The sequence below is a fragment of the Phyllostomus hastatus genome, unplaced genomic scaffold, assembly GCF_019186645.2.
Source record: "Phyllostomus hastatus isolate PE091 unplaced genomic scaffold, TTU_PhHast_1.1 phas_scaffold_442, whole genome shotgun sequence".
NCBI lineage: Eukaryota > Metazoa > Chordata > Mammalia > Chiroptera > Phyllostomidae > Phyllostomus > Phyllostomus hastatus.
Window position 1 is genome coordinate 3,657,488 of NW_025334030.1, and position 17,843 is coordinate 3,675,330.

Genomic DNA, 17,843 nt, shown 5'->3' on the forward strand with positions numbered 1-17,843 from the left:
GGTAGGTTTGGTCAGAAGTTTAAAATGGAAGCTTCCCCACCATTTAACTCTTTGTGAATAGAATGTTTGCAGATCCTCAATATATAAAACAAGTAATAGATTCCTATTAATAAAAATATTTAAGTTCATATTTCTATTTAAGACAACTGTTATATAATGTGGGTACATGGTTTTTAATGATTATTTATAAGGTAACCAACCAATAGTCTTGGGAGGACAGTAGGAGGGGCTGTCAGGCACCAGCGAGGACAACATCCATGCCAGGAAGGAGGAGACAGCTGTCGAAGAGTCTACTTTTTATTGAATGCTGTAGCATGACACAAGTCAGAAAAGGAGCAAGGCCATGGCTAGACACATCCTTTTTGGGGATTTCTGCTGAAGAGGGATGAGGACTGGCTCCCAGGGCTTCTGGCTTCTGTTCCCCCACTTCACCCCTAGGAGAGCCCTGCAAGTAGAGCAGGAGCATCTGGGGGCCCCCCTCTTTTCCACAGAGCGACAGCAGACTTGTCTGGGCCTGACTGGCTATCCTCCCAGCAAGGGAAAGATACCTACCTAAATGCTGACACAACAGAAAAGGAGCAAACCTCAGGTGAGAGGTGCGGGCACCCAGAAGCACAGCTGGTTCCACAGGTCCAAGCCAGTCCACTGAGCGGCACTAGCTGTTCCCAATGCTATAGCCTGCAGGCTGCAGGGAGGGTAGGCCTGCACCCAGCTCAGCATCTGGCCCAGAGAGGACACTAACAGGCAGAGGCTTTAGTGTCTGGCTTTTATTGGATGTTTTTCTCAAATCCAGCATATTTTTTTAGTTCACCTGAGGTGGTGGTTTTGTCACAGGTGGAGGTGGAGGCAGGCCAGCAGTCACTCAGTAGGAGGGCACCAACATGATATGATGGTCTCTCACATGTAGTACCAGGCCAAGAGGCCAGCAACCAGAGCCACACTAGTGGCCAGAATGAGCTGGAGGCTAGGCTTGCTCAGCACAGCCAAGGCTGTTCGGAAGGGACAGCTGCTACCCTCCAGGGCACCTGTGTGGCAGCACCAACAGGGAACATGGCATCAGTGGGAATGTTGACACACCCATGCTGAAAGTTTTAGTTTTGTGGCAGACAAGACCTACCTCCGTCTTGTGCAGCAGCATAATAGGGGCATTTACGCACATCTCCTTTCCCATTGTGCACGGGGAGCCCATCCTCCAGGGTGTCTTTGGCGAGCAAGGAGCCAGCCTGGTCCAGTTCATTGAATATCTGTAGGAGCAGAGAATCAGCACCATTACTGGACTGCATACACTGCTTTCAAAGAAATCTCTCCTGCACAGAGGGAACTACAGCAGGTAAGGCGTGCTCAGGAGTACAAACCAGCAAAGCAGCAGCTCCACTCAGGGACAGCCACACTGACCTGGCGCTTCTCCCTAGCACAAGCTCTGGGAAATAGGCCCGTACCTGTGCTGTCCCGCACCCCATGGCTGCTGACCATGGTGGATCATCCCTGGGCACTGACCACACACAGCTCACGAGAGAAACTATCAGGAAACAGACATAAGAGCAAAAGTGCTGACCCAAAACACTCTGTGAGTAATGGTACTTCCCCAATTCCAGCCACTGGGTATTTTTTAGCAAAAAAAAAAAAATAGAAAAAGGAACGGGGAAGAATGAAGCCCCAGAAGTGGTGACCCATCCTGAGTGTACCCTGGAGACCTGCTGTCAGATTAGAGGGCTAACAGGACTGTGGTCAGGCTGGTACTTCACTCCCTCACCCCTCCAGGGCCACTTTACTGGTGCCCACTAAAGAAATCAGCCTTCCCAGCCTCAAGACCATTTAAAGGGACTTGTAAACTGATTTATGCTCCTCACTCTCCTCCGTTCTCTCCTTGAACATACCAAGCAAGATTTTTCATAGCAACCCATGCTAAAAAGGAAGAACTCCATTTCTCAAACCCATAATCCTGTAGTGAGAAGGAAGGAGACAACCCCATTCTCTCCAAGCCCACTTCATGGTAAGGCCTTAGTCTTCCCAAAATATTACACAAAGGCAGTCTATCAAGCAAGGTGGAGCCATCACTAGACTCCTGCTCTCTGTGGCCTGTTTGGTCCCTCAACTTCCTCTCAAACCAGCTGCAGTGCATCTGTCCTAATGCACCAAAGCCTATTTAAGCAGCTCTGATCAGCTCACACTGAGGCCCCTTCCCACCCGGCCCCCAGCAGTACCTGCATGTTGTACTCAAAGGCCTTGTTGGCCTCCTCCACGATTTTCTCTTTGGTTTCCAGGTTCAGGTCCAGAGCATTCATCCTGGCCCTGTAGAACTGCTTGAACTGCTGTGCATTGTCCACATTCTCAAACAGGTAGAACTGGGTCCCCTCCCCTGTGCTGGGGAGCTTCAGGGCCCGTTGGGCTACCTTCTTGAGCACCTGGCCCCCCGAAAGGTCCCCCATGTAGCGGGTGTAGGCATGGGCCACCAGCAGCTCTGGCTCATTCTGCCCCACATAGTGGATCCGCTCCACGTATTTGTGGGTGGCCTCAGAGCACTGCACCTGCTCCTGCCAGTCCTCACCAAAGAAATACTTCATGTCTTTAGTCAGCGCCTCCTTCCGGTGCAGCTCCATGGGGAAGTACAAGGGGGCAAAGGCTGGATGGTCCTTGTTGCGGTCCATTTCCTCCTCAAGGGCTGAGTATGTGAAGTAAAGTGCAGTAGTGGCCAGCTATTGAGGGTGATGGGGACAAACCATGGAAAGAAAGGGCTGTGGGTCCTGGCGTGTATGTGGCTCCTGAGCCTACCACCGACTGCATAGGAGCAGCCGGAGACAAAGGCTTGGGCAGCAACTCCCGTTCAAATCCCCAAAGGCCCATTTTTATAGAGAATTATTTCACACACCCAGGAAACTGTTATGTTTCTTAAAGGAATGACATGAACTCTTTGGAACATGGATACTTTTGCTCTCTTTACATCACTTTCGTAACCCACTTAAGCCATGAAAACTATGGGCTGACATCAGAAGAAGAGTGGAATGTAAGAAAGCCTCACTTTCCCCTTGGAGCTACTCCAGGGGGACCCTCCTCATGGGACTAACCCCCCCGCAACCTGACCCCATCATCCCTGACTGAGGCACAAACCTTAAATAGCTCCTTCTTGATGTTGCCTTTCAAGAAGTCCTTGACAAACCGGGTGTTTTCTGCCCGGTCATGTGCTTCCTTGGTTCCTTCCTTCAGGAGCTCAGAGAGGTCGGCCATCCTACAGAGCAGTGATTTTCAAACTTTTTAATCTCATGGCACACATAAACTAATTACCATATTTTGCTGTGGATAATGTGCACCCATGTTTTTGTATGCATTATATACATGGGATTATTATACCCATGGTATGTAATCACTATACCCATGTATATAATGTACATCCTTATTTTTCCCTCATAAATTTGGGCAAAAAAAGTACACATTATATATAGCAAAATATGGTACTAAAATTGTGCAGCACATCAAAAAATATATTTTTTGCTAATCTAACAAAAAATAGGTACAATTTTGATTTACAAAAAGTGACAGTAGTAGTAATAACCTACACTCTTTGCTCCAAAGTGACTTTTTTTTTAATCCTCACCCAAGGTTATGTTTACTGATTTGAAAGAGACAGACAGACAGACATCAATGTAAGAGAGAAACAGCAATCAGTTGCTTCCTGTACGCACCCCAACTGGGGATTGAATCCACAACCTGGGTATATGCCCTGATAGGGGCCAAACCCACAACCTTTTTGATGTACAGGATGACATTCCAACCAAGCCACCTGGCCAAGGCACTCTACAGTGACTTTTTAAAAAAATCAGATGCCTATACTTATATGTAAGGATTTCTGGTACCAAGAATTAACCAATCAGACACAACCTTATGCAACATGACCAATAAAATGCAACTCAATTATATGATCTATATATTTATGGTTCAAGACACAGCAGTCACATGGGACTGCTATTGTGTTATTAACATTTTTTAATTTGACAATCTAAGGGAAAAGAGGTCAGTGCCCCTGATTAGCCAGGTATTACATGTTTTAAAAGTTCTTGTAGCACACCAGTTGAAAATCACTGCTGTACAGAAACCAGGTACGTGTGTGCATGTACATGTGTATGTATGCGTGTGTAAATTAGTCCCTCCCAGCCCCAGGGTCTCTGGCTTGCTAACCTGTAACCTGGTAGGCAAGGGCTGCTGAGAAACTCGACTCCAGCCTAGATGCAAGGTCTTGCCAGGAAGCCCAGGGCAGGCAGATACAAGTCTGCTTCCAAGAGCTTGTGTGAAATGTGGGATGACAGTAACCTATTTCTTAATGGTGTCCCTGTCTCTCTTAACCATTCAAATGAACGATGCTTTGTTTTTGTGTCCACCTGGTACCCAAAGAAACACACCTCTTATCCAAGCATGCATTTGCTGACTCCTCCAGGGAATAGCCAGCCTTTGGGAATGTGTCCCCTAGAATGCACACCATTGTGAAAGACTGACTATGGATCTCCTGGCATAGCCTTGCTGCCTTCCTTCCACCTTGGACCCTCAGCCCCTCCGGGACTACCTGTGTCTGGGTCCAGGTGTAGGATGAGAATGAGGTAAATGCTGGCAAGGATAGAGCCAGGCAGGACCTACATGTGTGCTGCTTAACAAAATTACACAGGATGGAGTTATGCTGACAGATGCCAGTACCAAACAAGACAGAGAACACGTGACCCTAAAGATGGTAGCACTGGGCAGGGGCTTCTGTGTACACATAATCCATCCACCAGAGTGAGAAAAACTTGGCCTTTCAAGGCCCAGCCTCCCTGGTTTCTTCAGGAGATTGGCTGATCCTGACAAATGTTCAATCATTTCCAAATATAAAAAGATCTTTGCCAATGACAGGGCTATAACGATAAGAATAATGAAGAACAGCCCTGGCCAGTGTGCCTTGGTTGGTTGGATCATCATCTTGTAACTGAGGGGTTGTGGGTTTGATTCCCAATCCCTGGTCCAGGTCCAGACATATACAGGAGGCAACTGATGGAAGCTTCTCTCTTGCAACAATGTTTCTTTCCCTGACTCTCTCTATATATAGAAGCAATGAAAAAATGCCCTCCTATGAGGATTTAAAAAAAAAAGATGAAGAACAGGTCCCAGTAACTTGAGGCTTAGAGGAACTGGCCCTACCCAGTAAAAAAAACAAAAACAAACAAACAAAAACCATGAAACACCTGGAGTTGGAGCTGCTCCCACATTCTGAGGGTCTAGAAGATACCGGAAAAGATCTTCTAGATACCAACTTTGCTTCTAGTTACTATTTCTCTTTCTCAACCCAGATGACAAAACGCTTAGGGTTTTCAAAGAAAAAAGGACCAGAAACACCATCAAATTCTGTTACTCAGCACCGCTAGCAGTGCCTGCCCTGTCTCCCTGGAGACACACAGGGAGAATACTGAACAGCCCAGGGTGCTGTCTGCTGTCACAGTCAAACATTTCAGGGGCCACAGCAGCACAGCTCCTGACTGTACCCCAGTGCTCCAGTACACACAGCCAAGTATGCTGGGCATGGCAGGCCCTGGCTCAACACAGCCAGCCCTCATCACTTACCTGGTATGGTTTTCTCTTTCTGGGGCCCCAGAGCTCTCTTTCTCCGACTCCTCTACTCCCTCTGAGGTCTCCAGTTCCACTGACATTGTTTCCAAGTGTGGTTCTTGCTGCTCTTACTCCTCTGGCCTGTAGAGACACAAGGAGCAGATGATGTGGCACCCATGGCAGTTACTTTTCCAAGTACCTGCTGGCTCTGCCCACCTTGAAGAGTCACCCACACACCTCCCGAGTGTTTTCTTTCTAAATAAAACTCTGCTGTTGCTGGGACTAAATTCAAATATGGACAGAATTTGATTATGGATGGTGATTAGGTAGTAGCACTGTATCAGTGTTGAATTTGCTTTTTTTAAATTTTGTACTTTGATTATGTAAGGGAATGTCCTGGGTTTTTTTTGTTTGCTTGTTTGTTTGTTTTTTTTATTGATTCTAGAGAGGGGAAGGGAGGAAGAAAGGGAGAGAAACATCAATGTGAGAAACATTGATCAGTTCTTGCACATGCCCTGACCAGACACCAAACCCCCAACTCAGGCATGTGCCCTTACTGGGAATCGAACCAGTGACTCCATTTTCAGGACAATGCCCACCAATTGAGCCACACCAACCAGGGCAAGAATGTTCTTGTTTTAAGGAAGTACATACTGAAGTAGTCCAAAGTAAATGGGCAAGCCATCTGCAACTTACTGTCCACTGGTTCAGAGAACATTTGTGTGTGTGTACATGCATATGCATACAGGCGGAGAGGGAAAAGAACATATACAAGTAAAGCAAATGAGGCAAAATGCTTATGGTGAACCTGTAATAAACAGTACATGAGAGATCTTTTTTCTGCATATTTGAAATTATATGAAAATTAAACATTACTTAAAACATAACATATACAAATAATCTTAGATAAAGCTTAAAAAAATAAAGCACAGCAGCTCTGATTTGACAGCAAGCACATTTACACCCAGCCCATCCTATCTGTTAAAAGGTAGGTGGGCCCTGGTTGGTGTAGCTCAGTGGATTAAGCACCAGCCTGCAGACCAAAATGTTACCGGTTCAATTCTGGGTCAGGGCACATGCCTGGGTCCCCAGTTAGAGGCGTGGGATAGGCAACTGATTGATGTTTCTCTGGCACATTGATGTTTCCCTCTCCCTCCTTTCCCCATCTCTCAAAGATACATAAAATCTGGAAATAAAAAAGGTGGGGTGGCCTCATGCAGAAAGCGGTAGAACAGGGCACTAACTAGACCATTAAGCCAGGCTGTTCTTAGTAGCTCCACTTTAAAGCAGAGCAGGTCAAAAGGTACCCAACAACCTGCATCGGCTACTCTGAAGCACCAAGCAAGCAGACTTTCCCCAGCCTACTCCACATTCTGCTGGGCAGAAGGAAATAACACAAGTTGGCTAATCAGTCCTGCTGCCTGCTGCCAGGACCGGGCCTCTGTCAGCCAGGGAAACATGGTCCCACTATGTGACAAGCTCATTCTTCACCCTGGAGGCCTCCATTCTTCCAGTGCAAAGGGAGAGCCCATGTGGGGACTTGCCAGATGAACAGCACAGGTGCACCAATAACTAATAAAGTAGCTCACAAAATCAGAACAACCAACACCGATAGCCCATAATCCTGAAAATTTAGCTGACTGCTGTGATGTAAACCAGCTAGATATAAGAGATTTAAAAATGCTTTCAATTCAGTTTTGACTATTCATTTAGCATCTCTTTCTCGTAAAAACTGGCTCAAGATAGAATAGATACATTTATTTATATATAACAAGATTAGATCTAAAATATCATTTGTGATAAAGCAGTCCCAAGTTTCAAGTTCTGTCTTGGCATTTTTCGCATTTGGCCAAACTAACGGAAGTTGATACAAAATATTCTGTGGCTCTTTTCTTTTTCTTGTTGTTGTTTAGTTTTTATTTCATAATCATGAACAACTCTGCAATCCAGTGAGACTTGGAAGGGGTAAGGAAAATTTGGAACCCAATGAACTGCAGTGAATACACAAAGATTATTGAACGTTCCAAGCAGATGGGGGTGAAGGAGTGCTCTCCTGAGCTATAGAATGAATGGGCTGGTGGTTAAAATAAAACACGAGTCAACTTTATTAGAGTTGTCCATAATCAGTAATGGTGATCTTCTTGCTGGTCTTGCCATTCCTGGACCCATGGCGCACCATGGCTGTCACAACATCCATGCGTCTTTCACGTGGCCAAAGACCACATTCCTGTCGTCCAGCCACTTGGTCTTGGCAGTGCAAGTGAAAAAGTGGGAACTGTTTGTATTGGGCCAGCATTTGCCATGGACAACATGCCAGGACCTGTGTGCTTCGGGATGAAATTCTTATCATCAAATTTCCCCCTGTAGATGGACTTGGTGCCTGTGCCATTGTAGTATGTGAAATCACCACCCTGGCACATAAATCTCCATGATAATTTTGTGAAAGCAGGAAACTTTATAACCAAATCCTTTCTCCCCAGTGCTCAAAACATTAAAGTTTTCTACTGTCTTTGGAACTTTGTCAGCAAACAGCTCGAAGAGGTCTCGGCCCAAGGGCTCACTATCAGCAGCAAAGTCACAGAACACTATGGGGTTGACCATGTCTGGGCACCAGAAGATCTGGGGAGGCAGTGAGGCTGCAAGGCGGGGTTGTGGCTGTTTTGTAATTTGTCATCTTATTGGATTTTTTCCTCCATTTTCCTTATACTTTCAAAAAAAATGCTCCTCATTCATGTCTAATTCATGTTCACTTTCTTCACTAGAACTATCTTGCTTGGTATCCGAATCTTCTAAACAAACTTCCACCTAATCTTCATCTTCTGAATCACTTTTTCAGTTTGACATTCAACTCTATCATTCTCATCATTGGACTCAAGTAGCATTCGCTAAAGTTCTTCAACATCTCTTGGTTTATTGATTGATATGTTTTTCCAGCCATTTTTAGTGGTCAATTTAGAAAAACACAACACTGATTCCATGCCTGGCTTGCGGGCCAGGTTTCCAGCTGGGGGCACATGAGAGGCAACTGACCCATGGTCTCTCATGTCTCTCTCTTTCTCCCACCCTTCCCCCCTCTCTAAAAACAAATAAAGAAAGAACTTTTTTAAAAAGGGGGTAAAAAAGCATACTAAGTCTTTAACATGGGCTAAAAGCACCAGCTGCCTGGGGGCGGAGTGTGGAGAACATTCTTGGCTCAGTGTCAGCACATTCAAACCATACTGGCTGGGTGCCCGGAAAGGTGGCCTCTGTCCATCCCTGTGGTCTGGTCACTGTTCCTCAAAAGCATGACCATGTAGTATGGCATTCAGAAGCCACCTTGCAACGTCAGAAACAATTCACTTCATTCTCTGAAAGGTTACGTGTCCTCACTTAGTCTGACCTCCACACTCCAATCCTTTCTGTCTTTGCAGGAACCACTGGAATCCCCAGATGACTGTTTGGAGGGCAAATCACTAATGTAGAAATCTTCTAGACTTTAATCCCTGTCTACAAGAAGCTGCCCCACCCCACCCTACTCCCAACAAACACAACCAAATGATCCCAAAAGATTCCACTCTGGGAAATAGCTCCAGGAGTATTATTTGTTTAAAAAAGGACTGTCCTGGCTAGTGTAGCTCAGTGGATTGAATGCTGGCCTGCAAACCCAAGGGTCGAGGTTGGATTCCCAATCAGGGCATGTGCCTGGGTTGCGGGCCAATCCCAGTAGGGGGCGCACTAGAAGCAACCACACACTGATGTTTCTCTCTCTTCCTCCCTCCCTCCCCCTCTCTACAAATAAATAAATAAATAAATTTAAATAATTTTTTTTTAAAAGAACCAAAAATACTGACTACAACTATTTGGAAAAAATATGTAAATATACTGCTAGTGACAGGAAGGGAATTTGGAAAGCTATAAATATTACTTTTTTAGCCAACTGGCAGCTCCTTTTGTATAAAGTGACTCAGTGCTCTTGAAAAGGGGGAGGGAAAGGTAGGGAGAAGGGGCAGAGATAGAGAGGAATCAGACCAAGCAAATCAGCTAAGACCCTGCACTAACAAATCAACAGGAAGTTCCCTGGGCCCTATACTTTGCTCTTACAAATTCTGAAGAGTTTGATCTGACCCCTCTACTACTACCAGAAAGCTGTGACTGTTTATAAAATCTACCTCCACAACTCCATAATTCCTGGTACTCCTGGCTGTTCATCTGATCATTACTGGTTTTCACTCCCACACCTGATCTGATAGAAATGGCAACAGCATCCCTATCACCAATGTTCCTTCCAGCAGATCCAGAACACTCTTTTCAAACACTTTGCCTCTGACAAACTACAGGCCTAAGGCACAAGGGCTTCTGAAACAGACACATTCAAATATATTCAATCTTCCTCCACGGAGACTCATAGAAAAACTTTGAAGGTCAGTTAACTTAGTGCACTATTGCCAGGGGAAACCATTTAAGGACTACATTATCACTCATTCCATACCTGGTGATACAAAAAGGCATGGTAAAGATTCAGCTATAACAATTCTGTTTTGTATTCTTGTTCTTTTTCTTTGTCCTGGAAAACCAGTTGCTGAGCTAAGTAGGCCAGCACTAGAGTGGAAGGTAGGTGAAGGGGGAAGGAAAGGCAGGGCAACTAGCTCCCTAGAATTAGAACAATTCCCCCTAGACTCTGAAATTGTGACACTCCATATGAGTGTCACATGTTAGCATGAGCTAACGTGCCTCATCAGATGCCACAACATGAGCTAGTGTGGTTATCCCACATGTGCGGAGTAGGAAACAGCCAGAGGAGATTAAGTGGCCGCTTAGACTCCAGCACTGGGTCCCCTGCAGCTCTCTCTCCACTTAACAGCTTGTGGTTGGACATCAAGAGGACTTACGTACCTCCCAGAGAGCAGTTAGTGGCTCAGAATTCACTCCTGTACTGGTATCACATTAATGAAAGATTTTTTTAAAGAAAGAAGTGATTAATCTTTGGGTTCCACAAGTGCCCTTGTCATATTTCCCCAGCTAAACCAGAAGCTTCCTAAGTGTCAGAGCATGAAGACTCCCTCAGACTCAGTTTTCTCAGGGTTCAATACCATGTTCCAAATCACTTAGACACATCAACGTAAGTTATAACTGCTGCAGATGCACAAATGGACTGCCTACTGAGAAAGCTTGCGAAATAAAGAGAGGCTGTGTGAATAACAAAATACAGATTAAATTCTAAAATACAACCCCCCAATTTTATTTGGTTAATATATCTCTAAATTAACTGGTACGGAACTGGTTTTATCTTTCTTCAGATCTGACTCACTCCCTTCTTTCCTTCTAACTTCCCCCCCTCACCCTCCACTTTCTTATGGTCTGGATTTTCTAATGACTTATTTGTATTTCTCCAGCCTCTGAGCTGGTTCAGGCTATTCTCACATCTTAGGGCTCAGCTGGGCTAGCTCCTGCATTTATCTATCTATGCTGTGTTTTCTCTGTTGCTCCTGGAAGGCTCAGGGTCTCCCCTGCAGCCCCTGCCCTCAGATGCCCTCTCTACATCAGAGCTGCGCACTGGCTGGCCAGCACTTCTCTGAATCCTCCATACAGGTCAAGTTCCACATCCAGTAACCCTGGGCCCAGCAGGCTGCTCCTCACCATGCCTATGAGGGTAGGCAATCCATCAGGCTCTGACTCCTTTTCTTAGCCAGTACTGGAATTAATGAGGCCTCTGCTTTCTTTTGTCTGAAGGCTGGCCTATGGTAATTGGTGCAGCTTCCTTCCAACAGCCCATAGGTGGGTAGGTGGGTGGATGTGGGTGTGTGTTCTCTTCACTCTTTAGGCTGAACAAATACCTCTCCATTGTATTCATCTTTGTCTATGATCTTACCCTACCCACTTATATTGTGGTATTCAGAAGAGTCACAGTTCAAAAATGATGTATTACCTCCCACAGAAACCATGTGTTATACGTGCCCCATAAGTGTTTTTGCTAGTAAAACAGAGAATACAAGAATTCCAGACTCTCCCTATAATCTCTTTAGATTACAGGATCTGTTTCTTCTCTCTTTAGGTCCCCTAAATGCTTTTCACCTTTAAGTGAGAATACTTGTTTCTGTTCAACAATACCATAACAAAGCTAAATAAATTCTGAATGGTGCCACTTACTCCCATCAGGCCTCAGCAGATATAAACAAACAGGTTGTTTACCCATCTGTTGAGAACCACCCTGCCTGGTTTCAGAAGCTGTAACCCACCATGGCTAAGGCTGGGTGACAGACCTTGGGACCCTAAGCCACTAAGTGTTGTGGAAAATCCACCCACATGCGGGGAGATAACGAAGCACAAACTTTAGTACACGTGCAGGGCTCAAGGGAGTCAATTCCCAAATCCTGAGCCAAAAAGGCTGGGTTAGGGGTCCTTTTTATATACCAGTTACACAGGCAGAAAGGGAGGGGGACCAGCTGCTGAAAGCAAGCATTCAGAAGCAGGGGCAAGGTTAGTGACCTTGAGATATCGTTACCTAGCAACCCCGCTAGCCAGCTCCTTACCTAAAAATAACTTTTACTCAGCTTTTGTCCGGACAAAACTTGCAAGTGTTACAGAGAGCAGTTTCTTTTCCTGCCACATAAGGAGACAAAGCTTATCCCCCTGGCAGGGGCACCATCTCTGCCCTCTTTACTTCACCTTGCTTGGCCCCCAGTGCATGATCAGTTAGCCAATGACAGGTAAGATTCCTCAAAGGAGGAATGAGCTAAGACAGGCATGGTCATGAAGGGGCTGTCAGGGAAGGGCTTGGGGGGTTATAGCAAAAGGGGGTGATGGGCCCTCGCCCCTCGGATTTGACATACTCTGAGTCCTCATTCTCTATGCAAGAAGTCTCCTAATTTCTTGGCTGCCTTACTTCCCCTGCTCAACCTAAGCCTGAAACAATGCTGGAGGTGGGCACAGCCCTGTGCTGGAAAGGGCAGGTTCTCTGGGGCAATCAGACCTAAGAAAGAATACATAAAATCCTGTGAAACCTGCTTTGCTAAGAATGTCCTCAATTTTCTGATAAGGGTCCAAGCATGAAGTGAGTTTGTTTCCCCAAAGTTTTATGGCCCTGTAACTATCTGACCCTAACTCTAAATAAGCCGTCATAGTTCTTTGTATGTTACCTATTGTTTGATCCTTATTGCCTGACAATGATTGATGAGCTTTACCTATACTCCCTGTACTCCTATGCAAATAAACCCAATAAAAGCCCATTGAGGAACAGGCTCCTGGCCCTTCTCCTCTGAGAGATCAGCCACCTTTCCTCCCCAAACAGATCTTGTCTTCTTGGTAGACTTATTCTCATCCGTTGTGGAGCACCCACACACACACCCATCACTAAAGTTCTGTTTTGAATATCTGTCTACACAGAAAGAGTAAATTCTAACATTCTACTTATACCCCTGTATGTGATCTGGGGAACAAAAAACGCTGGGGCTACTGTGGAGGGAGCAGGAGCAAAAGGGAGGAAGCCAGGGGCAGGAAGGTGCATCAAAGCTTCCACACCTCTCTGGCTCTCTCCACTTTTCACCTGTAAAATGGAATGAATACCTGCCTGGTGTTCAGATACCACAAGACTACTGGGAAGATCAAATAAGACAATAGTTGTGAAATCACTTTATAACAAATGCTGTTATTCAAATGTTACAAAAGGAATTGAGAATGAACCCAGATCTGTTTACCAGCTGGTGCTCCTATCCTAGAAGACACTCCTGGTGAGCTTTTCAGACCTTGCTAGGACACCAGGAAACTCTCAGTAGGGGAAAGAAGCCCTGTTCTTGGTGCAGTGAGAGATGCAATTGTTATCCTTCTCAATGTTTAAAACCCAGCACTTTAAGGGTACACCCTACACCAAGGGCCAGTTTTGCATCCTTCCAGCAAACAGATGTGCTGAGGAGGCACAACCCGTTTTCTGCCTTAGGTAAACAGGCAGACCTCAGGCAGGCTGGAATGCAGGGGGTAGGACAGTGCCTGTCAGTTTACTAGGGCTTCACCTTACTGTTGATTGATGCTATAGACCCAGCTCACCTTCAGAAATGGAAGGGCAGCATGGGTCCTGCACAGAGGAATGGTCTAGAGCTAGAGAGGTTTGTGTTTGAGATTTGTATTCCCAATGTTTAAGCAGTTCATGGTGTAGGTAAGTCATAACCTCTGAAAGGCTGTGTTCCCTCATCCATAAAATAGGATAACAGAACTCTCTCTGCTCCACTTTCTCAAGTGTGCTATGAAGACTTAAATGAGCTAATGTGTGTAATAAGTGTCTCATGAAATGTAATGCTGCCTCAACTGCTGATAATCTCTTATTTAGAAAGTTGTGCCCTCCTGGCTGGTGTAGTTCAGTGGATTGAGCGCGGGCTGTGAACCAAAGGGTTGCAGGTTCAATTCCCAGTCAGGGTACATGCCTGGGTTGCAGGCCATGACCCCCAGCAACCGCACATTGATGTTTCTCTCTCTCTCTCCCTCCCTTCCCTCTCTAAAAATAAATAAATAAAATCTTAAAAAGAAAGAGAGAGAGAGAGAGAGAGAGAGAGAGAGAGAGAGAGAAAGAAAGAAAGAAAGAAAGAAAGAAAGAAAGAAAGAAAGAAAGAAAGAAAGAAAGAAAGAAAGAAAGATAGTTAGTTGTGCCCTGGCCAGGTGGCTCAGTTGGTTGGAGTGTCATCCGGTACCCAAAAGGTTGTGGGTTCTATTCCTAGTCAGGGCACATACCTAGACTGCCAATTCTACTCCTCATTCCTAGTCAGGGCACATGCAGGAGGCAACTAATCTCAATCTCTCTCCCTCTACCCTCTCTCTCAAATCAATAAACATATCCTCAGGTGAGAATTTTTTAAAAAAAGAAGAAAAAAAGAAAGCTGTTAGCTGGGTGATTATGAAATACTGAGGAAGAGTGAAAAATCCAGTGATTCCACAGATAATTCTGAGTAGGTCACAACTGAGGACTTCTGACTTAGCCCTCATCTGGTGGCATCATCTGGTGGCATCAGGAATATCTGTTCTTTCCAAGATGAGACATGTGACCACAGCAGCTAGAAATCCACAGTGCAGATGCTATGCTGAAGATCAATGCTGGTTAAGCCAGATATTGGGAGCAGTGGATAGGGTGAATCAGCTCTAACCCAACAAGGCACTTGATGAGGGAGGCCTCCCAAAACTCAGCATCTAGGTCAACAGCTCCTGACTTTATAAATGACCTGGGGTCTCTAACCTCTGGTGCTGCCAATCCTCAGGAAATCTTTCTTATACACAAGCTTCACCCTTTTCATTTTAATCACAGGGTGAATTCAGTTCCACAGTTCACTGAATGAATGACTATTAATCTCTTGATAAAGAGCAAGTTCAGACATGAGTCCTGGAAATGTGGGGATTTCAGAGACACAAAGCTCTTGCATCAGATTCACTAAACATACAATTGCAAAACAACTGCTAACTAGTCTAAGAGCATTAAGGGCACTAGCCTCTTAGTAACCTCTAAAACTGACATTGTACAGGAAGTCTAAAACTTCTCTGGCAGGCTTTTCTTATTGGGAAGGTGGTGTGCTCACCTTTAGCATGCTCAAATGTAACTGAACATTCAAAGCAGACACCAGGACGGAACCTGAAACACAGAAAAGAGCTCAGAGAAGGGGCCAGGAGTCTGCTGTTGCTGGTGCTAAAGATGAGTCCTGGTAAAGAGCACTTCCGGCTATGAATGAATAAATATAAGACCTTTCCTCTCCCCTGAGTGCCACCCCACCTTATATAAGAGGACTAGGCCTCAGGGCTGAGAAGATAAAGACACTTTAGAAGTATGAGAAGCATCTGGGCAGTGGGGGCTGTAGCCTTGACTGAATTCTAAAATGGTCAGGCCAGGATTTGACAAGAACAAAGCCTAGACACCACACATCCCACAAGGGTGGCTGTAACAGAGAAAATACTGAAAAAACTATGGGTCACCCTGAGGTACCAACAAGCAATGATTATTCCAACTTTGAAACAACCTTAAAAGCATGTGTCCTATGAACTAATGTGAGTTGGTCATATTTCCTTTCACTTGGGTGCAACAATTGTCATCTGTGGTTTCAGCTTCTTTCACAAAAGATGAGTATGAATAGCATTTGGAGGTGGAGGGAGAGAGTAGGTAGATTAAGTGGATTAAGACGTTTCCGCTAAATTTCCATTCTGGAAAACCTAGAAGTGTTACTTACTTCCAGGTACTTTCCTCTCTACAAACAGGCCCAAACAGGCTTGATGGAGCCTTAAGAGCATCCCTGAAGAAGTGCAAGGCCCTCAAGTTCACCCAGGAGAGGGTGGTGCAGAGGAAGCGAACTAGACTAAAGTCTAACAGATCTGGGCACGCCAGGCTAAGCTACTTTTGAGCAGGGACCCACTGACTACAAAGAAATTAAGATCAGCCCTGGCTGGTGTGGCTCAGTGAGTGCTGGCCTGCAAACCAAAGTGTCGCAGGTTCGATTCCCAGTCTAGGGCACATGCCTGGGTTGCGGGCCAGTCCCCAGTAAGGGGGTGCATGAGAGGCAACCACACATTGATATTTATCTCCCTCTCTTTTTCTCTCCCTTCTCCTCTCTAAATAAAATAAATAAAATCTTTTTGAAAAATGAAATTAAGATCAGAGAATTAAGTAATATGGACAAGGTCATTCAAAGAGCTAACAAACTGGGAGCAAACCTGAGTCCTTCTGAATGGAAAGTGATGCCTCTCATGTCCCCAGCTAACAAACACGTGAGATGAGTATAATGTCACCAGACTACTAGCAACATGCAAAGCAAGGCTACACTACATTGCATTTACATGTGCAGTGGACAGGTTTTCTAAACCACTGAGTGCAATTGTTGTTGTTGTTGTTTTTAGTATGAAAAGTGAGCTCAATCCTATGATTTCTGAGAAGTAAATGCTTGCCTCCCATTTGAAGATTCAGAAGCTGCTGCTGCATGTCCCCAAAACACTCACTTTGGCTCCTTCAGATTATATGACAATCAGAGAAGACTCTTCTCTGAGAGCCCTGCTTTTGTTGACTAGCAGGGCAGGCCAAGGCTGGAGACAGTTGGTCCCAAATGGGTAGATGGCACACACCACCACTTGGTGCCTAAATGGAAGCAGCCAGACCTGCCAGACCTTGGTAAACAATGAAGCCAGATGTTTAGGGGCATCCCTACACCAGGGGAGGTCACAATTGGGTTTGCACATCTCTATAGCACCCATTGCCATAGTAACTATGCAGAAACAGAAGATCTAATTTCAAGAATCTGAAAGTGTATCCTCTACATGCTGAATGTTTAAAATCACTTCAGTCCTATCTTTCTGTTTACTGAAAATATATAGTCTGTTTTGGAAACAGTACTGTGATAGATAGGAAGCATGTCAACCCAACTTTCTTTTAAAAAAAAATTAAAGCAAATAGAAATAGAAGAAACATTAGGTTAAAATCCCTTGATAAAGACAATCTACCAGAAATCTTCGTATTTAATAGTGAAGTATTTGAAGCATCTTTGTTCAAGTCATTTGTTTTCTTCTCAGCAGTTCTCCCCCTACACCCAGAACCCAGAGCCCAGAGCCCAGAGCCCAGAGGCCAGAGCTGTCCAACTGCTTCAGTGGGGAGGAGGATGGGGAAAGAAAATCTGGTTACTTTTCAAAAAATTTTCTTATTATTTTCATCATCTGCTCCAGAAGAGTGCTTGAAGAGTGGTGGTTTGCTGCAAGTTCATAATGGCAAAAACCCAGAAATAACTCAAATGTGCCTAAATTCTTTTATAAACCACTAAGTAAAATCTATAATAGAAACCTTCCCCGGATAACTAAGTAGCAGTTAAACTGAGTCCAGAGTAGGTCTGTACTTACTGACCAAGGAAGATCTTTAAGACATAATGTTGAGCTAGAAAAGCAAGATGCAGACTGGTTGATATGGGATGATACTGTTTGACAACAACACAAAATCGATCCTCTGCGGGGAGTACATGTCCATTCAAGAGTTCAACATAACCTGGCTGGCGTAGCTCAGTGGATTGAGCGCGGGCTGCGAACCAGTGTTGCAGGTTCAATTCCCAGTTAGGGCACATGCCTGGGTTGCAGGCCATGACGCCCAGCAACCACACATTGAGGTTTCCCTCCCTTCCCTCTCTAAAAATAAATAAATAAAATCTTTAAAAAGCTCACAAATTAAATCTTAAAAAAAAAAAAGAGTTCAACACAAACTTCTTATAAGATTAGCAACTCCAATTATAAGATTAGCAACTCCAAAGGCCAAGATGGCATTGGTCAATCTAACAAGGCGGCTCCTATCTCTCACT

At 44.9% G+C, this 17,843-nt stretch overlaps 1 protein-coding gene and 1 pseudogene across 1 annotated transcript in view; both read right to left on the bottom strand.

Annotated features, from left to right (window-relative positions):
• Nucleotides 1-281: 281 nt before the first annotated feature.
• HMOX2 (heme oxygenase 2) overlaps nucleotides 282-17,843 on the bottom strand; it is a 38,763-nt gene continuing 21,201 nt past the window's right edge. Inside the window, exons 2-6 of the mRNA XM_045820746.1 lie at nucleotides 5,584-5,709; nucleotides 3,109-3,226; nucleotides 2,205-2,696; nucleotides 1,118-1,244; nucleotides 282-1,025 (exon numbers count right to left, since the gene is read on the bottom strand). Coding sequence (XP_045676702.1) covers nucleotides 898-1,025; nucleotides 1,118-1,244; nucleotides 2,205-2,696; nucleotides 3,109-3,226; nucleotides 5,584-5,669 — 951 coding nt within the window. The 5' untranslated portion in view covers nucleotides 5,670-5,709 and the 3' untranslated portion in view covers nucleotides 282-897. The remainder of the gene's footprint in view (nucleotides 1,026-1,117; nucleotides 1,245-2,204; nucleotides 2,697-3,108; nucleotides 3,227-5,583; nucleotides 5,710-17,843) is intronic.
• LOC123807252 lies at nucleotides 7,676-7,988 on the bottom strand (annotated as a pseudogene).